Source organism: Lampris incognitus, chromosome 3 (genome assembly GCF_029633865.1).
Source record: "Lampris incognitus isolate fLamInc1 chromosome 3, fLamInc1.hap2, whole genome shotgun sequence".
Taxonomy (NCBI): Eukaryota; Metazoa; Chordata; class Actinopteri; order Lampriformes; family Lampridae; genus Lampris; species Lampris incognitus.
This window is the reverse complement of record NC_079213.1, coordinates 97,934,313-97,961,802: the sequence shown is the minus strand read 5'-3', so window position 1 is coordinate 97,961,802 and position 27,490 is coordinate 97,934,313. Positions and strand designations below refer to the sequence as shown.

The following is a 27,490-nucleotide window of genomic DNA, read 5'->3' as shown; positions in this document are numbered from 1 at the left end:
CGTTGCGGTCTGCCATTATGTTTGATGAAATAAATGGGATAGAGCAGTGGATGAGAATGGCAGCACCTCGTGCTTTACTGTTAAAAAGCGAGTGGAAGGATTGAGAGACCCAGCATCTGCGCATTCTATTGTGAGCTAACATGCTCAGATGTGTTTCTTGAATGAACATGATTTGCACACCCAGGCTGTCGAGGTGAGAGAGAACTCTGTTGAGTTTTTTGGGGTTGCCTAAGCCTCTAACATTCCCGCTAGCAAATATGACAGATTTGCCTGCTGTTCCAAATGTCAAACCACCATTACCCGAAGCCATATGAGTTTAAATGTGGGGTTAACATTGAATAGCAAGAATTGTTTTACTTGGCAACCTGTATCTGCGAATGATGTCGGTCTCAGTTAAATCAAAAAGTGATATTCTACTTCGAAATATCCGCTCACGAGCATGCCTGGCAATGATGATGCCTTCGCCTGGCTACAATCACTGCTGCCATGATCACTGGAAAGTCTGGGTGTGACATCCCTTATAAATGTGCTTCAGTTACCACCAACTCTCTGACGATGCTAATAATTTTCACTCTAACTGCGTGTGGCTATTAGCGCTTGGGAATTGGACTTTTTTTTTGCAGTGAGGCTCATTTGCGTAGAATGGGGTCAAATTTGTGGTAAATGTATGCATATTACCTAATTTTAATACAATGCAATACAATAATAATTTAAATACAATGCAAATAGCACCAGAGCACCGAGATGCTGTTTGCTTGGCAGCACAGTTAGGGGTGCATATCGCCCTTTGCGGGTGTTATGAAAATGACACGGTTTCTTTTTGTCTTGTTTTTGCATGTTTAGCGGCTGCAAAAGCCGCACAATCCCTTTGTGAATTCGCCAGTGAGTGTTTTGTCAGAGTGATTGTTATTTGATATGGAGCCCCTGAGTGTTCACATCTAGCTCATGCACTCTTGTTTTGCTAAATCGTGTCGTGCGCACAAACTGGGGGAAAAATATGATTTGACCAATCAGGGGCTCTGTAATTTGGGGTGCTTTAATGGTGCACTCTCCTTCATGCTGCTCGGTGCTCAGCTGACCAATCATGTAACTTCAGTGATGTTGTTGGTCACCTGATCCAGCGGCCCAATTATGTCAAACTAAATTTGTCACTCCGTCAGTCAGTCAGTCATTCTAAACATTATCACTCAGCGACATTCGCATTTGTAGGGCCAAAACAGAAAACCCTAGCAGCATATAATTTAAAATCATCCTTACATTACAATTGCATCCCTACATCCTGGAAAGAAAGCTTTTCAAAATGTGTTGCTGTTTCTCAGAAAAGAAAGTGTTTATACACTTAAGGATCGGTGTGTGACAGCATCTTGAATTCAAATGGTCAAGCCCCTTCACCCTACACCACAATATTCAAAGTGGTCTTTTTCCATGACTCGTGCTGTTCTATTCCAGGTTTGCTGTGCCATATAGATGATGCTTGTATCAGTAACCCATGCAGAGAGGGCTCTCAATGTGACACCAACCCCATCAATGGCATGTTCAACTGTAATTGCCCAGCCGGCTATACTGGTAGCACTTGCAACACTGACAGAGATGAGTGCATCATTGGTAAGTCAGAAAGCTTCCTTTGTACTCCCATTGCAAGAACTGACTTAAGTTCCATTCCAACATAACTGTGTAATGTCTCTTTTGTGCTCCTGTTTACTTTTGTTACATTGGTTGAGTTCTATCTATTTTATTCTATTCTATTTTATTCTATGCTTACTCTACTCTGTTCACTTCTTTTCTATTTTCTCTTTTGTTTCCTCATTATTCATTTTCCCCCTGTGCCATTCTCTTCCCATTCTCAGGCACTAACCCATGTGAGCATGGCGGTCAGTGTGTGAACACAGATGGCTCTTTCACTTGTAACTGTGTAAGAGGCTACGCCGGGCCGCGCTGTGAGCAGGATGTCAACGAGTGTGCTTCCAGCCCCTGCCAAAACGACGGCACTTGTCTGGATCGCATTGGAGACTACACCTGCATCTGCATGCCTGGTGCGCACAGTTCTTGAAGAATTCCCTCCAACAGAAATTCCCATCAAAATGAATTTGTTATAAGGGGGGGGGACAGCTGAAGTAATAAATATCTGTTAACGCTGTAACCTTAAGTTGTCTGGTAGAAAACAGTGGTCTAATTCTAACAAATATGTAGGATAGAAGAATCTTTGGTTTGAAAAAAAAATCTATTATTCTTTCCTTGCACCCAGGATTTGAAGGGACTCACTGTGAGACGGAGATAGATGAATGTCTCAGCTTCCCCTGTCTGAACCAGGGTAAATGTCTGGACCAGGTCAGCCGCTTTGTCTGCGAGTGCCCAGCAGGTTGGTAGATACGCCGATTTTCTACCCAGTCCAAAGCAAGATGATTTTACTTTCAGTGCAGTTATGTTAGAGAAGTCTTCCTGCCCGTGACAGTTGTACAAATGTTATAAATGTCAACAAGAGACAGTACATTACTGGAGAGACTGTCCCTGAGATATCTCTGTACATCTGTGCTATGTATTTTTTTTCAGGCTTCAGTGGTGAGATGTGCCAGATTGACATTGATGAGTGTTCCAGCACACCGTGTCTGAACGGGGCCAAGTGTGTTGACAGGCCAAATGGATACGAGTGTGAATGTGCTGAAGGTACCTACAGTCCAACACCAGTTCTCTGTGCATGCTAGTGTTAATAGTTTATAATGTGCTGCGGCATCTAATTTTAATGGTCCAACACTGTTACACTGCTGTGAAAAAGAGATATCAGGACATAGGCCAGGGCAATAAAACGATAGTGATGTGTACCGACGATAGACACTTAGTTCATCAAGAAGAAAATTGTTTGATAGAATGTTCAGTAGTTTCACTAAAATGCATTAAATGCAAACCACCATGAAAGCACATGACAAATACTCGTACTCCCTCCCTGGCTCATAAACAGCCGATCATATCCATCGATAATTGAGCGTGCTACGAGTGACACACAAACAGCCAATCATTTAAGGGGTGTGTTGTTTGGTTGCAACATTGACATGTGACACAACAGAAACAGTGTGGAGTGAAAAAATGAGTGCAGACGGTGAGGAAACTGTTGATTAAAAAAGGACAGGTCAGCTCGCCAGTATGGCAGTTTTTTTTTTTTTTTTTTTTAGTCAGATTGATATCAGAACAAATTATGGTGGTTAAATTCAACCTTTTCCCCCTGTTTTATATTAAAAGTTCATTGGGGCCCCCTAGTAGCTTACCCGGTAGAGCACATACACTACCGTTCAAAAGTTTGGGATCACCCAAACAATTTCGTGTTTTCCATGAAAAGTCACACTTATTCACCACCATATGTTGTGAAATGAATAGAAAATAGAGTCAAGACATTGACAAGGTTAGAAATAATGATTTGTATTTGAAATAAGATTTTTTTTACATCAAACTTTGCTTTCGTCAAAGAATCCTCCATTTGCAGCAATTACAGCATTGCAGACCTTTGGCATTCTAGCTGTTAATTTGTTGAGGTAATCTGGAGAAATTGCACCCCGCGCTTCCAGAAGCAGCTCCCACAAGTTGGATTGGTTGGATGGGCACTTCTTTGAGCAGATTGAGTTTCTGGAGCATCACATTTGTGGGGTCAATTAAACGCTCAAAATGGCCAGAAAAAGAGAACTTTCATCTGAAACTCGACAGTCTATTCTTGTTCTTAGAAATGAAGGCTATTCCATGCGAGAAATTGCTAAGAAATTGAAGATTTCCTACACCGGTGTGTACTACTCCCTTCAGAGGACAGCACAAACAGGCTCTAACAGGTACTATTTAATGAAGATGCCAGTTGGGGACCTGTGAGGCGTCTGTTTCTCAAACTAGAGACTCTAATGTACTTATCTTCTTGCTCAGTTGTGCAATGCGGCCTCCCACTTCTTTTTCTACTCTGGTTAGAGCCTGTTTGTCCTGTCCTCTGAAGGGAGTAGTACACACCGGTGTAGGAAATCTTCAATTTCTTAGCAATTTCTCGCATGGAATAGCCTTCATTTCTAAGAACAAGAATAGACTGTCGAGTTTCAGATGAAAGTTCTCTTTTTCAGGCCATTTTGAGCGTTTAATTGACCCCACAAATGTGATGCTCCAGAAACTCAATCTGCTCAAAGAAGTGCCCATCCAACCAATCCAACTTGTGGGAGCTGCTTCTGGAAGCGTGGGGTGCAATTTCTCCAGATTACCTCAACAAATTAACAGCTAGAATGCCAAAGGTCTGCAATGCTGTAATTGCTGCAAATGGAGGATTCTTTGACGAAAGCAAAGTTTGATGTAAAAAAATCTTATTTCAAATACAAATCATTATTTCTAACCTTGTCAATGTCTTGACTCTATTTTCTATTCATTTCACAACATATGGTGGTGAATAAGTGTGACTTTTCATGGAAAACACAAAATTGTTTGGGTGATCCCAAACTTTTGAACGGTAGTGTACCATGTATCAAGGCTGAGTCCTTAAGCAGCAGCCTGGGTTTGAATCCAGCCTGGGCCCTTTGCTGCATGTCATCCCCTTTCTCTCCCCTGCCTTTCCTGTCAGTCTCTACTGTCACTATCAAATAAAGCGGAAATGACAAAACAAAAAAAACAATCTTTGGGGAAAAAAAGGTCATTAAAAATTATAAATAATTATCTATCAACTGAAATGAAACATGTTATCCTGATAAATTTTTCAGCTATATTGCACAGCCCGAACAGGACAGCCGTTCCTCTGCAGTTTCAACCTCTAGCCTGGCTTGATTCAGAAGATGCACATAATTTATGTTATACTTTAAAAGCTATCCTTTATCTAAGTTTATGTTAGATTTATGTGAAATTTTTTTGCTACAATGAGGATTGACATTGAGGTAATTATTTAAGTTGTGTATGATGGACACTGGGGTGGATAATTGATTAGTCATGATAAATATCACATACATTAATTAAGTAGAGAAAGGGGTAGGACCAGACAAGTGATTTACTTCTTCCTACTCCTTTTCAGACAGGTAATATTTATTGCTGTTGATATAGATTTTGTCATATTTGTTGAACATGTTTACTGTTCATTTTACCTATTTTGTTTTCGTACTTATATGTTACTTTTCTTTTCTTTTTTTTTTTTACATGTCTGAAATAAACTAAACTGATAAACTAAACTAGTAATGTGTAAATGGACCCATCATCTTCACCCCCTCCGCCTACATGCAGGTTTCACTGGTCTACTGTGTGAGGAGAACATTAACGATTGTGTACCAGAGCCATGTCACTACGGTGTGTGTAAGGACGGTATTGCCACCTATTCCTGTGAGTGCCACCCAGGCTACACGGGCTCCATCTGTAATATCCAGGTCCAGGAGTGCAACAGCAACCCCTGTCAGAACCGAGGGCGTTGCATTGACCTTGTGAATGCCTACCAGTGTAACTGTCTGCAGGGAACAACCGGTGAGTAGCAAGTAAACCTACAGAGATCACAGCTTTGTTGATCTACAGATTGTGGGTTTACATGGAAGAAACTGCAAGTCACTCTAGTTATGTGTGTTTTGCCAGACACTACTGAACCCTGTCACTGGGTATCCTTGTGTGTGCTTTTGAGAGGTTTAGTCCCTTTGCATTGGAAGGGATCATTTCAATGGAATGGCCCCCATCCCTGCAATCAGGGCTTCCTACATAGCTGTCAGTTCACTGTGTAGAGTATGTTTGTGTGTGTGTGTGTGTGTGTGTGTGTGTGTGTGTGTGTGTTTCGCACAGGGTGATGTGATGCGTCTAGTGCAGTAGCGCAGTAGTTAGAATAGCTTTCGGCAAACTCTGACGTAAGGTCTTCCAAAACAAACACCTCCACCTGCACACCAAAACTGCCATTTACAAAGCCATCTGCATCACAACTCTCCTATACAGCTGTGAAGCCTGGGTCATATACAGCCGCTGCCTAAGGTTGCTGGAGTGTTTCCCCATAAGGTGTCTGCAGCGAATCATGGGGATCACATGATATAACCATGTTCCTCATGCTGAGATTCTTGATAGGACAAACTGCAAGAGCATAGAGGCCACGGTCACTGAACACCAACTGCGCTGGCTTGGGCATGTCATCAGGATGTCTCAAGAACGCCTGCCATGTCAAGTCCTGTATGGACAGCTTCATCTGGGCCGCCGGGCCGCAGGTGGTCAGAAGAAGTGATACAAAAACCAGCTTAAAACATCACTGAAGAAGTGTTGTATCGACCCTGTGAAACTGGAGCAAGCTGCCATCAACCGTTCCAGCTGGTGGGAAATCTGCCACAGACGTATAGAACAGCTGGAAATGGAGATGAATGTGAAAAAAACCACACAAAAGACTAAGGAGACACACAACCATGCCTGCCCCCCACTAACTCAAGACTTCATATGCCCAATGTGCGATGAAACTTGTGGAACAAGAATTCGACTCTACAGTCATCAAAGAACACACCGTTAACGAGGAGGGATGTCATCATTGGCCTCAATGGACTACCAGCAAGCATGTGTGTGTGTGTGTGTGTGTGTGTGTGTGTGTGTGTGTGTGTGTGTGTACGTGCACGCGTGCGTGCGCATGTCTAACAGTCATAAGGCTGGGCTGGCCCAGCGCTGCCCATTACGTTGCTGAGGATTAGCACCATATTGCCTTAGTACTGCCCTGAGAGCTAGTACTGGAGTCTGGCCTGTACTCACTGCTCCTGCACCGGAGTTGGCTGAGGTCAGTTCTTGAGGCCTCAATTTTAGTGGTTAATACTTCTGAGCTCTCTTTTTCACTGACTCCGTTTCACTCTCTGAATCTGTCTGTCTTGGGAGAGAGATCCCTCCTCTGTTCCTCTCCCTGAAGTTTTTTTCCTATTTTTTCTCCCTGTAGAAGGGTTTTTTTTTTTTTTTTTTTTTTAGGGAGTTGTTCCTTATCCAATGTGAGGATCTAAGGACAGGATGTTGTATCGCTGTAACTACCCCTGAGGCAAATTTGTAACTTGTGATAATGGGCTGCACAAATAACATTGACTAGACATGAGTTTCGTTTGGTCTCTGTCTTTCTCTTAAAATGCTGTAATAATAGCGCCTCTCATACTAAGTGTAATACCTCCCTCGAGCTTTCTAGCTCTGTATGTACTCTTTTGTTGTACTTAAGCAATCCTAACCATAGGACACAGCGCTCATGGTGTATCACTCACCCCCTAATGGTGGTAAACGGAATTACTTTCACTGTGGGTAATTCAGGCAGCACTCACCAGGCCCCTCAGCCCACACAGATATCTTCTGTCATCACATCTCAACTTAAACCAGTGGGTACATAAGTCACCCTAGTTTTAAATCTCAGTGAATGTTATGCAATTAAATTGAAGTAATTGTTCCAAAAAAAGGGTACCCTCAACTTTGCCGATGTGGGGGGAAGGTTTGAAAACGTTGTACGGCCAAAATAACTTCTCAAATACAAGGGAAAAAATATAATTTGACACAATGAAACATTTGCACTTGATAAACAATACGATGAGTGTTGAATTGGTTTCATTGTATGTGGCTTAAGAAACTTGCTGGGCCCTGAAAGGAACACGTGTGTCAAGAAGTGGATTTTAAAATCACCAAATTTGAAGTCACAACGTTTTCATATAACAGCAGAAGTGTACTCCAACTGAGTTTGTCTTTTTTGTATTTCTCTCCGCAGGAGTGAACTGTGAGATAAATGAGGATGACTGCTCCAGCAATCCCTGTGAATATGGAGAGTGCCAGGATGGTATAAACGAGTACAAGTGTGTATGTGCCCCAGGCTACACAGGTATGATATATCCTTAAGCTTGTACAAAAATGATACAAATTGAATTAATCCAGTACACGTTAAAGGTAGAATGAGTGGGTTTTGTCGGCTGCGGTTTGCAAACACAACATTCAAAGTTGGCCCCTCCTCCCCGGCTCGACTGCACCAGAAGTGCATGCCCCCTGACCGCAGTTGCCAAAACAAATCCCAGTGTACAGGACAACTCCACGTCGCTCTTCATTCCCATCCTCTCCTTCAGCGCTCGCCAGCGGGTGAAAGCCAACCCCAGATTCACTCTGGTTTTGGAATGAGCTTTGTCCACTTGGCGTTCCGCCTCGCTATGTTTCCATCTTTTTGGTGCCGCATCCACCATTGTCGTACCTCCCTCTTGGATGCGTGCTTACGATCTCAATCTGGCACCCGGTTGCTACATTTTTATAGAGTCCCACTGCCCAAAGGTTAATGCCGAGAAATGTCCCATACACAAGAAAATAAGAAAATACAGACAGAGGACAAGGTCTCTGTAGATAGAGACACCACCACACATGTCTAGTGTGTGTTGTAAGTGATGGGTGAGGATTATTTTTGTATGAATTTATACATATGATTTTTAGGAAAATCCTATTTGTTCTAACTTTTAAGCATTTTGAGAATTGGCTGAATTGTAGTCTAGTGCCATAGTTGTATAGCATTTGGAGCGCTGTCATTGAAACCAAAAACAATGAAGCCTGATGAAATGTGGCTTTGATGAAACCAACCCCCCCCTCGCTCGCTCTCTCTCGCTCTCTCTCTCTCTCTCTCTCTCTCTCTCTCTCTCTCTCTCTCTCTCTCTCTCTCTCTCTCTCTCTCTCTCTCTCTCTCTCTCTCTCAGGAGTTAAATGTAATGTGGAGATAAATGAATGTAACTCAAACCCGTGTATGAGTGGAGGAACCTGTCGGGACAAGGTGAATGGTTTCCATTGCCTGTGCCCCCCTGGTACCCATGGTCCTCTTTGCCATTCTGGGACAGACCACTGTGCTCCCCAGCCCTGTGTGCATGGAGAGTGTGTGGAACAGCAAAATGGGTAGGCAATAACAATTTATTCAGTCTAATTCATCACTTATTCATCATTAATTCATCACTTATTTGCAGGAAACTAACATCTAAAAAAAAAAAAAAGTAAAATGAAAGAAAGGACTACTAATCGGCACATAAGTGAATCAGAATCTCAACAAAAATGACCTCAGCCACACTCCTCAACAAACAAAAAAAATCCTACTGAAAAACTTTATTATGTAGTATTATGTAGTAAGTAAGTATTATGTAGTAAGTACGCATATTGCTGGTTAATTTGAGACTGAGAGCAACCCTCCCTTTGTCTAGGTACCAGTGTGAGTGTGAACCAGGCTGGGCAGGACAGCACTGTGAGCAGGAAAAGGATGAGTGCCTTTCCAACCCATGCCAAAATAGTGGTACTTGTGTGGACCGACACAACGGCTACACCTGCCAGTGCCGGCCTGGATTCACAGGTATCACTGAAAATTGTTTTATTAATCATAGAGCACTTGTTCAAACGTTTTTTTTTCTTTTCTTTTTTTTTTTCTCTACATACCTGACCATGATTAAAAAAGGGAACAGGTAGGGCATCTGGGTGGCGTGGCAGTCTATTCCGTTGCCTACCAATACAGGGGTTGCCAATTCGAATCCCTGTGTTACCTCCGACTTGGTCGGCGTCTACAGACACAATTGGCCATGTTTGCGGGTGAGAAGCTGAATGTGGGTATGTGTCCTGGTCGCTGCACTAGCGCCTCCTCTGGTCGGTCGGGGCACCTGTTGGGGGGGGGACTGGGGGGAAATAGCGTGATCCTCCCACACACTATGCCCCCCTGGTGAAACTCGTCGCTGTCAGGTGAAAAGAAGCGGCTGGCGACTCTACATATATTGGAGGAGGCATGTGGTAGTCTGCAGCCCTCCCCAGCTAGGCAGAGGGGGTGGAGCAGCAACCGGGACAGCTCGGAAGAGTGGGGTAATTGGCCGGATGCAGTTGAGGAGAAAAGGGGGGGGGGGACAGGTAAACCACCTGGTAGTTTCTTATCACTGCTGATTTGAAGGGTAACAAAAGGAATAAGTTTAAAAAGGGAGAAATGTGATGTATGTAAAAAAGTAACACATTCTGTAATCCCCCCTCCTGTTCGATTCAGGGGTGAACTGTGAGAGGAACGTAGACGAATGTGCCTCAGGGCCCTGTCAGAGCCAAGGTGCCTGTATTGACGGAGATAACAGCTACACCTGCCAGTGCAGCCCACCATTCACAGGCAAGCGCAACAGCCACTTGCTTGCAGTCAATAATTGTTATGGCCATTATGCCAACATTCTTAGACCAAACCTCCAGCCATTGGTTTTGATCATGGAAAATGTGTGCCGCATGCCTTATCTGAGCAGGTAAACACTGTGAAGAGGAGTTGGTCCCTTGTGCCTCTCACCCATGTGAGAGGGGAGGAGTCTGCCATCCAACCCCAGACTACACGTCCTACACCTGTAGATGTCCCAGTGGCTGGCAAGGTGTGTGTGTCAGCAATTGATTTATGTGCCTATATTTGTTCAACTTAGAATGACAGTATATTTGTGTGTTTGTTCATATATGCATGTGGGAGAGACTTGTAGAGAGTAATCATACTGATCTATCTGTGGGCGTTGGCGCTACCTTGGTTCTTTATTTATTCATCATTCCATGTGTAGGTCCTCGCTGCAGTGAAGATGTGGATGAATGCAAGAAGAATCCATGCAAGAACAGAGCTCAGTGCATCAACAGTCAGGGCAGCTATATGTGCAATTGTCAGCCAGGATACAGCGGTCACAACTGTCAGACAAACATCGACGACTGCTTACCCAGTGAGTCACGCATCCAAGTGAATCCCTCTCAGGACTGAGTGGTACACACATACAGAAACAGTAACAAAATAGCTAAGGAGCTACTCAGTTGGGGCTGCAAAGGCTTATAAAGGTCACCTGGATATAGTATAGTATAGTATAGTATAGTATAGTATAGTATAGTAGAGAGAGAGAGCGAGAGAGAGAGAGAGAACTTGAAGCATCCCACAAATCCTGGGGGAAGTGTGAAGATAGGGCAGTTAAAAAAAACACTGGTTAAACAGCTACACACAGATGCAGACCAGCATATATATACAAAAAGACACAGGGAAGACATGATGGTAGCATTCTACTGTCTCCTCTTTTGATTATTTTCTGAAAAACATAACTGATTTGCTGAACCAACTAGCTGTACAGTTTGCTCAATTAACAGAGAGCAGCTTATGCGTTAAACCGAAACTGAAAATTGATGTTATTGCACTCAGAATTAAATTTACTCATAACTGATGGAATGGTCATGAGCCAGTTGGATAAATTACACACTTATTTCTAAATCAAAATTTTGCCACATTAAAACTGCTCCTTGCAATGACAATGTTAAGTTTATTTCGTGAATAGCAATCTTCACTCTATCCCTTCTCCTCCAAGACCCATGCTTGAATGGGGGCACATGTGTAGACGATGTTGGACGTTTCTCTTGTGACTGCCGCCCGGGTTTTGACGGGAAGTGCTGTGAGACTGAGGTGGATGAGTGTGTCAGCCAGCCCTGTCGGAATGGGGCCGTCTGCCGCGACTACGTCAACAGCTTTGTATGCGAGTGTCGACCGGGCTTTGATGGAATTCATTGTGAACACAACATCCCAGAATGCACCGAGAGGTAGGCTATTCTTTCAAGGCAGGAGGCATGAGAGAAAGTGATATTTTATTAAGTTGAGTTTTGTTTGATTTTTCTTCATTAGTAATGGACCATTCCTGGGTCCTTACCAGGCACGGTCCGCTTGAATGATTGTGAACTGTATGGGTTTACACTGGCAAGATTTGCATTTGCAGGTTGCTTCTTACTTGTAACTCTCGCAGCTTTAATGTCTGTTAGCATAAAATACATTTTAGATTTTACAGTGTGATGGTATTTGAGAAAGCAAAATAAGGGGGCATCCGGGTAGCATAGCGGTCTGTTCCGTTGTCTACCAACACGGGGAATCACCAGTTCGAATCCCCGTGTTACCTCCGGCTTGGTCGGGCGTCCCTACAGACAGAATTGGCCGTGTCTGTGGGTGGGAAGCTGGATGTGGGTATGTGTTGTGGTCACTGCACTAGCACCTCCTCTGGTCGGTTGGGGTGCCTGTTCGGGGGGGGGACTGGGGGGGGGGGATAGTGTGATCCTCCCATGCACTACGTCCCCCTGGTGAAACTCCTCACTGTCAGGTGAAAGGAAGCGGCTGGCGACTCCACATGTATCGGAGGAGACATGTGGTAGTCTGCAGCCCTCCCTGGATTGGCAGAGGGGGTGGAACAGCAACCGGGACGGCTCGAAAGAGTGGGGTAATTGGCCCATGGATACAATTGGGGAGGAAAATTACAAAAAGAAAAAAAGAGAAAGCAAAATATGTGAAAGTTTACTTTACTAACATAATGATCTGCCAACAAAACAAAACAAAAGAGATGTTTGAAATTGGTTCGTTGATCATTTAAAGTCACATGGTTAAGTCTTGAAGGAAATGCATGGAAATTTGTTTGTCCTGGTTTGTTTTATTTCATTTTCTTTTGTTTTGTTATGTTCACTGTGCCCAACCTCTTCATGTGCATCTGTATCTTAGCGTTCTCAACAGTGTTGGTGTTCTCATTAATCCTTGCTTTCTGTCTCTCTCCTTTCATTGTCTCCAGCACCTGTCTAAATAACGGGACTTGTATTGATGACATCAACACCTTCTCATGCCACTGTCTCCCCGGTTTTTATGGCACATTCTGCCAGTATGAGCAGAATGAGTGCGATTCCCATCCTTGTAAGAACGGAGGAACCTGCACTGATGGCTTGGGCACCTACCAATGCACCTGCCCTTCGGGTTACAATGGACAAAACTGCCAGGTACTGAGTACTCGTGAATTTCCATTGTCTCTGTGAGGTACTGCCTGTGTATGAGTGTGAGGATATCTGTTTGTGTGTGTGTGTGTGTGTGTGTGTGTGTGTGTGTGTGTGTGTGTTTGAGGTTTGGACTAAGGGATGTGGTGAAATTAACATTCAAACAGCCAGCCTGACTTCTTCCTTTCCTCTTCACACATGCAGAACTTTGTGAATCTGTGCAGCCAGGTGCGCTGTCAGAATGGGGGCTCCTGCTCTCAGATGGAGACCTCGTGGACCTGCTACTGTCCTGTGGGATGGACAGGACTCTACTGTGATGTTCCAAACATGTCCTGTCAGGACTTTGCTACCAGGAATGGTGAGGAACCGCTGCTTGCTGAGCGGCTGTCTCTATCTCCAACGATACAGACTATTAACAAAGCAGGATCACCCACAGTAATGATAAGCAATAATACTGATATTCCATTGCCTCCCAACATGGGGATCGCCAGTTCGAATCCCTGTGTTACCTCCGGCTTGGTCAGGCGTCCCTACAGACAGAATTGGCCGTGTCTGCGGGTGGGAAGCTGGATGTGGGTATGTGTCCTGGTCGCTGCACTAGCACTTCCTCTGGTCAGTCGGGGTGCCTGTTCGGGGGGGAGGGGGAACTGGTGGGAATAGCGTGATCCTCCCACGCGCTACGTCCCCCTGGCGAAACTCCTCGCTGTCAGGTGAAAAGAAGCGGCTGGTAACTCCACATGTATCGGAGGAGGCATGTGGTAGTCTGCAGTCCTCCCCGGATCAGCAGAGAGGGTAGAGCAGCGACTGGGATGGCTCGGGAGAGTGGGGTAATTGGCCAAGTACAATTGGAAGAAAAAGGGGTAAAAAAAAACCCAAAACATTTAATATCAGGAATTCACATTATAGACACTACCACTGACCACCCCTGTAAAAAATTGGCCACAATTTCAAACATTGACCGTACACGGTCCAAGCCATATACTAGGCTTTGACCTAGTCTTGTTTAAGGTGTTATGGTTTTCAAATCAACCACATGCTTCAACGTGTTTGATAGCCATAGTATATGATACCTATCAATTATTAGTGCAGATGGAATTAGGATATAGGTGACGCGAACCCATCTAATACAAAGAAAACTCCAGCGCACTATATTCTTAACTGGAACTGGTGAGTTTTGACAGCGGCATGTCTTGTTATAATGGCAGCCCCTGATCAGATGTTAAAAATATGTTTGTATTTTTTACTCAAAACCAGCTGTCTCCATGGTTTTTTTTAAGATATTAAGAATGCTAATTGAAGGTTCAGTGGGATGTGCATACAACTTACAAACAAGTGATGCTCAACACTCAGCATGCGTAAAAACATTTGGCTGGTTAAGAATAATGAATCCGAAGTTGCATTTTCTCACACAGTTTTTGTAAGACAAAATTTAATAGAGGTTTGAGAAAAAGTTATGATGGTATCCTTGCACAAGGCCCGAAGTCTGATGTTTGGTAAACCCACATGTATTCTTTTCTCAATCAGGTGTGGATGTGGAGAAGGTGTGTAAGAATGCTGGCCGGTGTATAAATGTGGGTAATTCCCACCAGTGCCAGTGTCAGCCTGGATACATGGGCAGCTACTGTGAGGAGATGGTCGATGAGTGCCAATCCAACCCCTGCCGCAACGGAGCCACCTGCAAGGACTACCAGGGCACCTACGAATGTATTGTAAGGAAATTTGTGTATTTATCTGTATGTCTGTGCATGATTATTAATTACTATGTCTTCCAAATTTTGTGCACATACAGTATGTTTCAAGGTGGAGGTGAGATTACATCAAGGATCGGCTCTGAGCCCTTTCTTGTTTGCACTGGTGATAGACAGGTTGACGGACAAGATCAAGCAGGAGTCTCTGTGGACAATGATGTTTGCGGATGACATTGTGATCTGTAGCGAGAGTAGTATGCAGGTTGAGGAGAGCCTGGAGAGGTGGAGGTATGCACTGGAGAGAAGAGGAATGAAAGTCAGTAGGAGCAAGATGGAATACATATGTATGAATGAGAGGGAGGACAGTGGAATGGTGAGGATGCAAGGAGTAGAGGTGACGAAGACAGATTAGTTTAAATACTTGGAGTCAACTGTCCAAAGTAAAGGGGAGTGCAGAAGAGAGGTGAAGAAGAGAGTGCAGGCAGGGTGGAGTGGGTGGAGAAGAGTGTCAGGAGTTATTTGCGACAGAAGGGTACCAGCAAGAGTTAAAGGGAAGGTTTACAAGATGGTTGTGAGACCAGCTATGTTATATGGATTTGCGACAGTGGCACTGACGAAAAGACAGGAGGTGGAGCTGGAGGTGGCAGAATTGAAGATGCTAAGATTTTCATTGGGAGTGATGAAGAAGGACAAGATTAGAAACGATTATATTAGAAGGACCACTCAGGTTGGACGGTTTTGAGACAAAGCAAGAGGCAAGATTGAGATGGTTTGGGCATGTGTGGAGGAGAGATGCTGGGTATATTGGGAGAAGGATGCTGAATATGGAGCTGCCAGGGAAGAGGAAAAGAAGAAGGCCAAAGAGGAGGTTTATGGATGTGGTGAGAGAGGACATGCAGGTGGTTGGTGTGACAGAGGAAGATGCAGAGGACAGGAAGAGATGGAAACGGATGATCCACTGTGGCGACCCCTAACTGGAGCAGCCGAAAGTAGTAGTAGACAGTATGTTTAATGCAAGGCTTAAAGTTCTCTGATAGTACTGCCGAATTCCAGTGTTCAACCATTTTACCCTGCACCCACACCAAATGCACCATGGGCATCAAAAGCGGGTGGCACATTTTGGAGTTGAGGCAGCATCAGAAGCACTTCCATTCCCATAGCGGCAGCATCCATGCCACATGAGTTTTTGTTGTGGCTTCATTTTATCCTGTCATGTACAGTAATACAATATTTCACGATCTCCAATTGTATGCAAGCAGGACAGTTTCTTATCCAGTCAGGAGCAACGGCCCTCTGTGAGTCATCTTGTAGCATGGCTGCCTGCTCAGGTGCACTATATCAAAAACCCCTGCTGAATTATGGAGATCAAGTTCATTAAAGCTGGCAAAGACACACTTGGTTGAGACAGAAGTAAAAAACTAATAGAGATGGGCATGGTTAGAGGAAATTGGTGTCGATGGGAAACCATTCAGCACCTGGGATATATCTCTGGCTTGGATTTTTTTTCTTTTAAGCCCCATCAATTCAGAATGCAATGTGACACTAACCTCTGCCCCTTATGCCATCCAGTGTAAGGCAGGGTACCAGGGGGTGAACTGTGAGTATGATGTTGATGAATGCCATTCCAACCCCTGTCTCCATGGAGCAACCTGTATCAACCTCATCAACCGCTTCACCTGTGCCTGCCCCCCTGGAACACATGGTAAGGACACATCCCACATTCACATGGGCACACGCGTGTACCCACACAGTCTTATCTCTTGCCTCTCTCCTCTCTGTAGGGCCTCAATGTGAGGTGAATGTGGATGACTGTGCTCCTAAACCTGGCTCCTGGGGTCCTCGCTGCCTCAATGGGGGCCAGTGTGTGGACGGAGTGGGTCGTTACACATGTTCTTGCCCCCCTGGCTTTGCTGGAGAACACTGTGAGGGGGACGTCAACGAGTGTCTGTCTGGGCCCTGCCATTCCCCAGGCAGCCTTGACTGTGTACAGCTGTCAAATGACTATCAGTGCCGCTGTCGCCTAGGATATACAGGTATGTGGAGCACAGCTGCAGCCTGCACTTGGCATCTCAGGAGATGATTGCCTATAGCTGCTCAATAATGATAGATCATTAACGTGTTTTGTTAATGAGTTTGCTAATCATTAGCTATACTGGTCTTTTTCTCTCTCTCCCAGGCCGTCATTGTGAGTCCATGGTGGATCTTTGCCTGTCTAAGCCATGCCATAATGGGGGCGCCTGCTCAATGAACATGAGTTCAATACATGGCTACACTTGCTCATGTCTTTCTGTAAGTCGCTCTTTTCTTGTATGTAACTTTCTGTTTGCAGCCTAATTGTGGGATGCTGGTGATTATTTTACGTTGTTTTGCAAGCTTGCTGAACTGTTCTGTCTAAATTTGTCAATAATAGTAAATATTATAGGAACTTCAGGAGATAAAAAGGTGATGGGTGGCAGAAGTTACCTCTAAGGAATTTTCTGCATGCTTTTTCTTTTAATTCCTTCTGATATTGAATTCATTTGTCTTACGTCTCACTCTAAATGCTTGTTTTTCGCATGACTAACTACTCCTTTTCCTACCGTCATGCTTGCAGAGGGCCACACCGTAGCTCAGGTATGGCAGACAAGCAGCAGGGTTGTAATGAACCCTAGGTTTAACTAGTTACAAAGTTGCTTTAATGAAAAGTCAGTGGCCAGACTATGTGTATTCTGTTTACTTGTGATTTTGCCACTAATGTATGGCAAAGAGAGCTCAGCTTTTAAAATGACTAACTCTGTAGTTAACACCAATGCCTATGTACCTAGGGCTATACCGGTTTCAACTGTGGTGAAATGGAAGGCTACAACTGCATCAAGCTACGTTGTCAGAATGGTGGGCATTGTGTGGAATCACAATTTGGCCGTCTCCACTGCCAGTGCCAACCGGGCTTCAGCGGGCCACACTGTGAAACCATCCAGAGGTGCCAGAATCGGCCTTGTCAAAATGGAGGAACTTGTGTCAAGGACCTCTCCAGCCCTTTCCACTACAGCTGCCGCTGCCCCATTCACTTCTCAGGACGACACTGTGAAAACAGGTTGATTGTCGAGGTGCCGCAGACCCCGATCTGCCCTTACGTGGAGTGTGAACAAAGGTCAAGGGACAAAGTCTGTGACCCTCAATGCAACAACCATGAATGCCAATGGGACGGAGGTGACTGTTCACTCTACTGGCACCGGCCCTGGCTTAACTGCACTGCTCATATACCCTGCTGGGAGCTCTTCAGGAATGGCCGCTGTGACAAGGAGTGTGACAACTCTGGGTGCCTGTTTGACAGCTTTGAGTGCCAGGAGACCCCGCAAGCCTCCTGCAAGTAAGTTAACCTCCCAAATGTATTTGGTAGCTGTGGTTGCCTCAGCATGTCAGAACTCACAAATGCTTTAGGAACACAAGTCATTCTCATTCTGGGAGAAAAAAAAAACAGTTCAAATCCTTCCACTTTGTGTTCTCAGATACGACAAGTACTGTGCAGACCACTACGGTAATGGCATCTGTGACCAGAGCTGCAACACTGAGGCCTGCGGCTGGGACGGGCTGGACTGCTCTGGAGACACCCCTGCCCAGATGGCGGAAGGCACCCTGGTGATTGTGGTGCGGCTGCAGCCCAAGGAGCTGTTGGGGGACATTAGGGGCTTCCTGCGCTCCCTGGGAACCCTGCTGCACACCAATCTGAGGGTGAAGCTGGATGCAAATAAGAAGCCCATGGTGTACCCATACTATGGCCTGGAGGAGGAGCAGGGAGGACATGTACAGAAGAGCAGAGGCAAGCGAGAGCTGGAGAGGGAGGTTATCGGGTAAGGAGAATTGAGATGGGATATTTACTTATGGTTTGATTGCAATGGTTCCCTTTTTCAAACCTCTTCTGTTTTTCTATCATGTGATACTAAATATTGCGAATGAATTCTCTATCTTTCAATTAGAGGGCATGATTTACTGAATTTTGCCTTTGTTGGCATCTACATATCTATGAGTACCTCTCTCTTTCTCCAGTTCTAAGGTGTACCTGGAGATTGACAACCGTGAGTGTGCCCAGAGCTCAGTCGACTGCTTCTCCACTACTGAGCAGGCTGCATCCTTCATTGCAGCAGAGCATCTGAAGGCCGAACTGCCTTACCCTGTAGTGTCCGTCACCAGTAAGCAGGCCCATTATTCAAATATAGATAACAAGAGATTTGAATTTTCAGAATTAAAAGAATGAATGAAAACATATACAAACTTTGATGCCAAAGCATGATCTAGAATTAAACAAAGCTTTAAATGATCTTTTGTAAATTTGTGGATGCTCAGAACTGTTCTTTGTTTCCCTCGCTGCAGGTGACCCATCTGGCACGGAAAAAACATACTACCTTATGTACCTGGTGGGCGTGGCAGTGTTCTTCATCCTGTTCATCCTGGTGCTGGGAATGCTGGTGGCTAAGAGGAAGCGTAAACATGGCATCCTCTGGCTCCCTGATGGCTTTCTGGCCAAGAAGGACGACAAGAGGAGGGAGCCTGTCGGACAAGATGACTTTGGCATGAAGTGAGTGGATGGATTGACGAAAGGGGCGCTAACAGATCCAAATTGTAACAAACCATTATTAATTGATGATAACCTGATGGTGAAAACATACTGTAAAATAGAACATATCTAATTAAATGACTGTCCTGACCTATACTGTCTTACACCATAACTATCAGGAACTTCAAGACACAGGATGGAGCCATGATTGATGGAAGCCAGAGCCAAAGGTGGATGGAGGAGGAGGTTCCACCTAAGAAACCAAGAGTGAGTAAATGGGAAAAGAGAACAGAATGATCAAAATAATTCTCAGGGGGTAGAGTAGTTGAAATAACTATTTATTGCAGCACATAAAAAATGTTTGTCAAGTAAAGTGGGGTTCAAATACTCTTCTCCCTCAGACTGAAGACAAGCCCCTGCTGCCCATGGCTGGGGATGGAGTGGATCGGAGAGAATGGACTGCACAGCACCACAAGGCTGCTGACATCACCCTTACTCCCCCGCAGGCTGATCTGGAGACAGACTGTATGGATGTCAATGTCAAAGGACCAGGTTTGGAGACCGGTTTTGTCTTGTTGGTCCTTTTGTGAAATTTGTTATTTTATTGTTGTATATGTCCAGTATTCCTCAGCATGTGTAAGATTTTGAGACTCCGGGATTGCTCCAGCACATGCTCTCTGAGCCCATATAGCTTTCTATTGTATATTAGTTTTATTGTCACTGGTTCAGTGTTTAAATCTAAAAGCTTGTCAATATAATTTGAATGATTTTTTTTTTTGACCATCTTAATAATCTTTATTTTTCTTCCTGTCAGACGGCTTCACCCCACTAATGTTGGCATCGCTGCGCAGTGGTGGAGGTTCCGAAAGCGGCCTCCATGGTGATGAGGAGGAGGATAGCGGAGGAGATGAACCAGGACCAAGCGTCATCTCCGACCTGATCGCCCAGGGAGCAACGCTAATGGCCCAGACCGACCGCACAGGAGAGACAGCACTCCACCTGGCGGCCCGCTATGCCAGGGCTGATGCGGCTAAACGCCTACTGGATGCCGGAGCCGACGCTAATGCCCATGACAACATGGGCAGAACTCCCTTGCATGCTGCTGTGGCGGCCGATGCTCAGGGTGTCTTCCAGGTGAGAGGACTCACAGATTTGAAACTAAAATCAACCAGGGTAGTCAAATTTTAGGGCTGTCAGCCAAAGCGATCCACGTGTCTGGACCTTATGTTAAGGACTGGCCTAGCTCTCATCCCCCTAGCTTCCTCAACCCTACATTGTATTAACTCTCTCCAGCCCTGGGGATATGAAGGTAGTTAGCTTATCTGGATCTACACCACTATATTATTTATGTTCTTAAACTTAAACTCATTCCTCCATCTTTTCATCCCTCAGATCCTAATACGTAACCGAGCTACAGAGCTGGACGCCCGCATGAATGACGGCACAACCCCTCTGATTCTTGCTGCTAGATTAGCCGTGGAGGGCATGGTGGAGGAGCTGGTGCACTGTCATGCTGACATCAACGCTGTAGATGACCACGGTCAGAGAACCACTTTTTCATTTCATTTAGCACTTGCTTTTCCCCCTGCTCTTTGCAGATTTGTTTCTGGCCATGTATTATGCACTGCAGATGGAGGCATTGCTACTGTGGAAACAGTAATAATGCTAGAGTAATAATACTACCTCTCAGCTTGCTGTTGATTTCACACCTACTTCTAGCTCAGCACTTTTGGATACACAGTGCTTTCTTTATTTGCATTTTAGTCGACATTGATCAACTGTTAATGTGAAAACGTATAAACCCGAGGTTGCAGACAGATGTAGAATGTAATTAGATGACCTGTAGCTTAATTGTAAGAATACCAGTGTCGCTAACATGGATGCACTCTTCTTTGTTTTCCTTTTTTATCTGCTCTTCCATCTCAAATTCTCAGGCAAGTCTGCGCTTCACTGGGCAGCAGCTGTTAACAATGTGGAGGCCACTTTGGTGCTGCTGAAGAATGGAGCCAACCGCGACATGCAAGACAATAAGGTGTGTTTTCATGATTTGATTGACATGTACCTTTTTCCAACTGTGGTTATTTATTTTCAAGGTATAAATGCAAATATACATAAACTAGGTAAATCTGTTTGCTGGTCTGTCAATCATCTGTGACATTACATAGCACAGAAGCTAACACAATTGCTCCCCCCTCTAGGAGGAGACTCCATTGTTCCTGGCTGCCAGAGAGGGCAGCTTTGAGGCAGCTCAGGTTCTCTTGGACCACTACTCCAACAGAGACATCACAGATCACCTGGACCGGTTGCCCCGTGACACTGCCCAAGAAAGAATGCACCATGACATAGTCCGCCTGCTGGACCAGTATAACCTCGTCCACAGCCCCCACAATGGGCCCAACCACATTGGTGGGAGTGGAGGGCACTCTTCCCTGGTCTGTGGGGCCAATGGAGCAGCCTTTATTGGCATGCGTCCTGGGCCCCAGGGCAAAAAGAGCAGGAGGGGTGGAGCTGGAGCCAAGGTGGGAGGCGTTGGTGGAGGAGCTAAGGAGATTAAGGACATGAAGACCAAGCGAAGGAAGAAGCCTGCTGGAGGAGAAGGGCCCACTGTGGGAGGAGGAGTCGGAGGAGGGAGTGGAGGTGGTACGGGAGGAGTGAGTGCTAACAGTGCCAAGGCAGCAGGAGGGCTGACAGAGAGCTCTGTTACCATGTCACCTGTTGACTCCCTGGAATCACCACACTCTTATACAGGTGATGCAGCCAGTAGTGTCTCCAACACTGCCAACTCCCCGCCCTTACTGGGCAGCCCCACCTCTAGACCTCTTCTGCCCCCAGTCAGCCACATGCTGGGCCAGCAGCAGAGCTGGGTGGGTATGTCCAAGCACGGTTACAGTGGCCACATGTTCGGCCTTGTGCCACACCAGATGGGGGCCTCCCACCGTGGCATGGGCCAACATCACAGCCAAGGCCCTATGCTCACCCCCATGAATGTCACCATGAGCCGGGAGCAGCTGCCCCCCATTGTCACCTTCCAGATGATGGCACCAGGACCAGGAGGGGGCCAGACCATGCTGAAGCAACCCCAGCCTGGGCAGGTGCAGGTCCAGCAGCCCCAGGGGCAGAACCAGAACCAGAGCCACTCCCAGCAGGGGCCAGGTCACCTGCACTGCCCCCAGGGCATGATGTACCAGATACCTGAGCAGATGGGTATGGGGCATGGGCTCTCCCACACCCTCCAGCACCCTCACACCCTCAGCCACAGTGGCCATGTGATAGCAGAAAGCCAGTCTCGACAGCTGCCCCCCTACCAGGCAATGCAGAGTCCTGTGGATAAGTACCCCACACCCCCTTCGCAGCACAGTTACGCCACCGCCGGCTCAGAGGGCACCACCCCGGGGCACCCGCCCCACCCACCCAACGAGCATCCATACCTCACCCCATCACCAGAATCCCCTGACCCTTGGTCCTCCTCCTCTCCCCACTCCAACTCAGACTGGTCTGACGTCACTACCAGCCCCACCCCTCTGGGGAACCCCCACCACGCACTGCCCTCTTCACGCCACACACACATTCCAGAGCAGGTGCAGCTGCAGCCTCAGTCGCAACAGACACAGCAGGCCTCCCAGCAGCCTCAGCGTGGAAACATGCAGGTGTTTGCATAGGCTAGCGAGAGTTCAAACTGCAACACCACATTAACTCATGCCATATCGGTCTCATATCTCTCCCTCTTATCAGTTTTCTTATGTCCCTGATCACTGATATCAATCAGTTCCCCCCTTTTGGTGGTTTCTCTTCCTCTTTGCACTTAAGAAGACTTGTGTATAGTTTCTAAAACATCATACCAAGCGTTCTTGGTTAGAAATCAGAAATCCTCACTACCAAAAAAGGTGTGGTGTTAGCTGTCACTGGTCCAAGTAGAAGCACTCCCCCCACTCCTATTGATCAAAGCCAGGAGGTAAGCGTGTCATAACTTTTCAAACGAGGGATGATCGAGGAAAAGTCAATTGAAAGCTTGTCAATTGTCGCATGAGGAAAACTGACTGTTGAGATGGACACTTTAACAGAACAGACTTTATTCTGCTCTGCTCACTCTCAACACAGTTACGGGGCCTGAACTTTATTTTTGGATGTTTTTTTGAAGGACATTTTCCTCATTTAACATGTTATATACTATCATTTAATACTGTTTAATATGATAGACCTGCCAATATGTTGTTGCCTCCTGACTAGTTCCTTGCTTGTGTTGTATTAACTCTCAGATGTGCATCGCTTTGGATAAAAGCACCTGCTAAATGAAATTGTAATACTAACCTCCCATTGGAAATGTTAACTCTACTTTTTTATAAGATGGCTCACGTTCAATGATTGTCTCTCTGGTTTTTGATATGGCAAAAGGGAGGGCTTTTATAAATGACCGTTACATGATTTGAAAGACATAAAAACACACACATACACAAAACATCCATTCACTATGTATTTCTAAGCTTGTGATGTAAATAGCTCTTTTACGAGTTTGTGTGTTATTTCATTGCCTACAATAGATAAATGTTTACTTTCCAACTTTCCAAAAGAGTTATTCAAACAGTGTGTATGTCAGAATACAGAAGTTACCAGTAAGAATCTACAGTATGTTACTTGTATATTTAAGACAGTTACTGATACAGGAACAAATATACCAGAGGAGATTTTTTTTTTTTGGGTGCTTTATTGATCCCCGTGGGGAAATTACGCTTTGCATTTAACCCATCCTAGCTGTGTAGCTAGGAGCAGTGGGCAGCCGCCGTGCAGCGCCCGGGGACCAACTCCAGTTCGTCTTGCCATGCCTCGGTCGGCGGCACAGACAGGAGTATTAACCCTAACATGCATGTCTTTTTGATGGTGGGGGAAACCGGAGCACCCGGAGAAAACCCACGGTAGACACAGGGAGAACATGCAAACTCCACACAGAGGACGACCTGGGATGACCCCCAAGGTTGGACAACCCCGGGAGGTCAAACCCAGGTCCTTCTTGCTGTGAGGCGACAGCGCTAACCACTGTGTCACAGTGCCGCAAGATGGTGGTCATTCAATAAATTGAATCAAAATCGGCATGTTGAATCAAAACAAACTCAAGATATCCGCTTGGTATATCCGCTAGGGGTTTCAGCGAGTGACTGAAAACCTGCGTGCAACATTCATACACACAATATTGTTACAGAACTTAATATTGTAACTACCATTTTGTTATGGCGCAAGTTTGTTGAAATTCTGCAATGAATGATGGGATGCTCCTCCATCGTTCTGTAGCTGTTTTTGACCATGACTTGTTACTGTTTAATTTGACATAAGTGTCTGCACCTGCTTAAATGTTTCAAATGGTTCTTAAAAGTGTTTACTTTTCTTCGAAATAGTGGTTCCACTCTCTTTATTTCTTTGTCCAAATCATATAATCACTTTTGCTTAACTACAATCAGTGTATCTGTGCACCTTTAATTGTCATTCATGTGATTCACAAACCAAATCTGGAGATGTGTTGATAAATGAACTGATGATGCAAGAGTAGTTTTTTATCTTTCTGGCGCTTTTTAGAGTTTACATCGAGCTTTGCTTTATGTGACTGCTCTATAACCACAGACAATCATTCACTGTTTCAATTTTGCATAAAAATTCAAACATCTGTGTTACCATGACCAAATTTACTTGTCTGCCAAAAATGTAAATGATTTCCTAATTTCCTTTTTTTTTTTTTTGGTGAAGAATCAATTGGAATGGCTTTGTTTTGACTGTTACAGTATTGTCTCTTGATTTATGAAAGACTAACAGTGACATGTACATGTGCGCACGCACACACACACACATACACACAGCTCTTATGCAAAGGAATATGGTTTTGTTTGCTGGGAAGGTTAATCAGATTCCTCACGTTAGTTCAATATTCCCCATATCTGGCTGGCACTTAAGAGCCTTAACGTAAAATGATGAATATATGATGGCCATGCAGTTGTACAAACTATGTGCACAGTTAGAAACTTTTTAATTAAGAGCCTCTGGAGCATGCCGTTTCCACTTCAGTACATATGCAAGGTAATTTCTAAGTGCTGTATATAAACTGTTTTTGTATGTTTTATTGTACTTCCTGTTGTTTGTTAGCCATAAATAGCCCTGTATTACACGTTATATGAAGTAGTTGCCCTCGTGATTGTATAAGGTAGGTTATACTTCTAATTTTAATACAGAACAAAAGCTTTCTGATGGAAATAAACCAAATGATCAATTGCTTACTGAAATAAAGCTCAGATCTTCTTAGATCGTCAAAGTTCACTTCTCTCTTTCTTTAAATAGATATCTTTTCATCCCTAAATGTATAAATATTCATGGTAAATATTGAATGGAGTTTACTGTGTAAAACATTGGTTGGACCAATAGATCATTAGGGGTTTTATGAACAGTCAAACGTCATATTTCTTACTGAGGTTTCTTACGTTTAGCCTAATTGGCGGTTTAGCCAGTGTGTGAAAGTTCAGTCAGGAAGACTATCTTTTGCATTTGTAGGCCTCTGGTTATATTTCTTCTTTTATCCTGCAATTCTTTTTTTTGTATTTCTGGGTCTTTTCTTCATTACAGGAACAAAAAGAACAGAAAAACAAAAACGGGAGTTCATGGGACAATCAAGAAACCGCTAAAGTAGAGTGTCTCATACAGTATACTTACAATAACTATGAGCTATCCTTCTGATTGGCCAAATAATACTCCATTTTTCCCACCGTTTTTCTACCTGTTCTTTTTGGAGCCGAATAGAGTAAGTCATCTGTTCTTCAGAGATGTAATTGTTGGACAATGTTAATGAAAAGTCCAATAGTAGGACTGTTTTTCTGAAGCCAGTGTTTTGTAATGGCCTTTTTACTCGCCGCCAGCAAGAGCTTCAAAAGATAATCAGTTTTATTTTATCCATCAGGGATATGTCCAGGAAACAAGGATGAGAATGTAGTACTAATGCTAAAACCCAGGGTTTTTGAGGTGATAACTGATACTTCCTTCCAAAAAGTCTGAATGGAGGGACGCGACCAAAAAACATGAGCATGATCAACCATGATTTCCCCACATTCCCTCCAACAGCTCAGCTCAGCTGAGTGCCGGTTTGTTTGGACTTCTGTTTAGGGCTGATAAAAAAGTGAATCAGGTTTTTCCAGCAGAAGCCTCTTCAGGTCTGGGAGTTGGTGGAGGATGATTGCGTTTTCCAGGCATCCAACCACATGTCCTCAGATATTTCAGTGTCCAACTCTTTCCAATTGTTGTTTCACATAGGCCCTGCGATGGCCTGGTGGCCTGTCCAGGGTGTCTCCCCGCCTGCCACCCAATGACTGCTGGGATGGATTCCAGCATCCCCATGACCCCGAGAGTAGGATAAGCGGTTGAGATAATGGATGGATGGATGTTTCACATAGTCTGTGGAGTCCTTATTCGGTGATGTGATGCCATAGTATAACTTACTTATAAGATGTCTGTTGCTTTCTGAGTTAGATGCATCGATGAATGCATGAATAATAGCCGGAATCTCTCTTGGAATAGAACCTTTTATCTTTTTAAAAAAGTAATCAGTAAAAAGTATCCTGACATTCTCATCTGTCATGCATGATCACTCATATTTTCCCTTGCTGTCATTGTCTGGGGCTGTTAATTGAGTTGTCAGCTGATCACATAACCTGTTCTCATCTATCCAATAGCACAGCGACACACCTGCGTGGTTAGCCTATCGTCTTGCTGCTGTCTTTTTTAAATATCAGAAATCAGAAACACTGTCATTTCATTTCATGCAGTTACGGACATGAAATTTAACAAAACATCGTTTCCCCCAGCCCACAGCAGTACAACACAACGACAAAAACACATATCCAAAACTACAAGAACACATATATCCAAACTAACACATATATCTAAACTAAAAATAAAAAAAAATCACTGTCCAGATAACAAACGCCAGCCAGGATGACTGTCGGAACTGCCGGTCTGCATGGGCTAGCAGTTAGCTTAGCCTGCCCTGCTTCCGCTTCCTGTCAGACCTCTTCGGGCACAGCTCCAGGCAGGGCCGTGGTCCCTGGGCCCACAGGATGCAGCAGACCAGGCTTCCTCAGCCAATCCAATGGTAGCTCTCCCAGCCAGACACCTTTGACACACCTCCCTGCACTCCACACGACGACACTAAAAACACAGTCAAGGCTAGGCGAGGCCGCCACCAGACAGCCCTCGGTGTTATTGGAACTGCCAGTCTGCATGGTGGGCTAGCAGTTAGCTTAGCCTGCCCCGCTCCCATGTCCTGTCAGACCGTCCTTGGTGTTACCTCTTCGGGCACAGCTCCAAGCAGGGCCGTGGTCCCTGGGCCAACAGGACACAGCAGACCAGGCTTTCCCAGCCGATCCAGCACCAGCTCTCCCAGCCATCGAACGAAGACAAACTTAGACACAGACGTGGACAAAGACACTGCATGTACTGGGTGAGGCTGCCGCAAACGCTAATTTGTGCCACCATCTTCCCACACCGGTCCTGGGTGAGGCTGCTGCAAACGTGAATTTACACCACCATCTTCCCACACCGG

The 27,490-nt window shown here is 45.0% G+C and overlaps 1 protein-coding gene across 1 annotated transcript in view; it reads left to right on the top strand.

Annotated features, from left to right (window-relative positions):
* The window catches only part of notch2 (notch receptor 2), a 56,423-nt gene extending 31,211 nt beyond the window's left edge, over window positions 1-25,212 (top strand). The window contains exons 8-35 of the mRNA XM_056276883.1: window positions 1,450-1,605; window positions 1,848-2,033; window positions 2,246-2,359; window positions 2,551-2,664; window positions 5,224-5,457; window positions 7,679-7,789; window positions 8,640-8,832; window positions 9,132-9,277; window positions 9,950-10,063; window positions 10,191-10,310; window positions 10,488-10,640; window positions 11,268-11,496; window positions 12,504-12,705; window positions 12,904-13,057; window positions 14,224-14,408; window positions 15,957-16,089; window positions 16,169-16,420; window positions 16,564-16,676; window positions 17,192-17,736; window positions 17,876-18,217; window positions 18,414-18,556; window positions 18,738-18,942; window positions 19,101-19,188; window positions 19,323-19,473; window positions 19,736-20,055; window positions 20,314-20,461; window positions 20,856-20,953; window positions 21,120-25,212. Coding sequence (XP_056132858.1) covers window positions 1,450-1,605; window positions 1,848-2,033; window positions 2,246-2,359; window positions 2,551-2,664; window positions 5,224-5,457; window positions 7,679-7,789; window positions 8,640-8,832; window positions 9,132-9,277; window positions 9,950-10,063; window positions 10,191-10,310; window positions 10,488-10,640; window positions 11,268-11,496; window positions 12,504-12,705; window positions 12,904-13,057; window positions 14,224-14,408; window positions 15,957-16,089; window positions 16,169-16,420; window positions 16,564-16,676; window positions 17,192-17,736; window positions 17,876-18,217; window positions 18,414-18,556; window positions 18,738-18,942; window positions 19,101-19,188; window positions 19,323-19,473; window positions 19,736-20,055; window positions 20,314-20,461; window positions 20,856-20,953; window positions 21,120-22,580 — 6,410 coding nt within the window. The 3' untranslated portion in view covers window positions 22,581-25,212. The remainder of the gene's footprint in view (window positions 1-1,449; window positions 1,606-1,847; window positions 2,034-2,245; window positions 2,360-2,550; window positions 2,665-5,223; window positions 5,458-7,678; window positions 7,790-8,639; window positions 8,833-9,131; window positions 9,278-9,949; window positions 10,064-10,190; window positions 10,311-10,487; window positions 10,641-11,267; window positions 11,497-12,503; window positions 12,706-12,903; window positions 13,058-14,223; window positions 14,409-15,956; window positions 16,090-16,168; window positions 16,421-16,563; window positions 16,677-17,191; window positions 17,737-17,875; window positions 18,218-18,413; window positions 18,557-18,737; window positions 18,943-19,100; window positions 19,189-19,322; window positions 19,474-19,735; window positions 20,056-20,313; window positions 20,462-20,855; window positions 20,954-21,119) is intronic.
* Window positions 25,213-27,490: the final 2,278 nt, after the last annotated feature.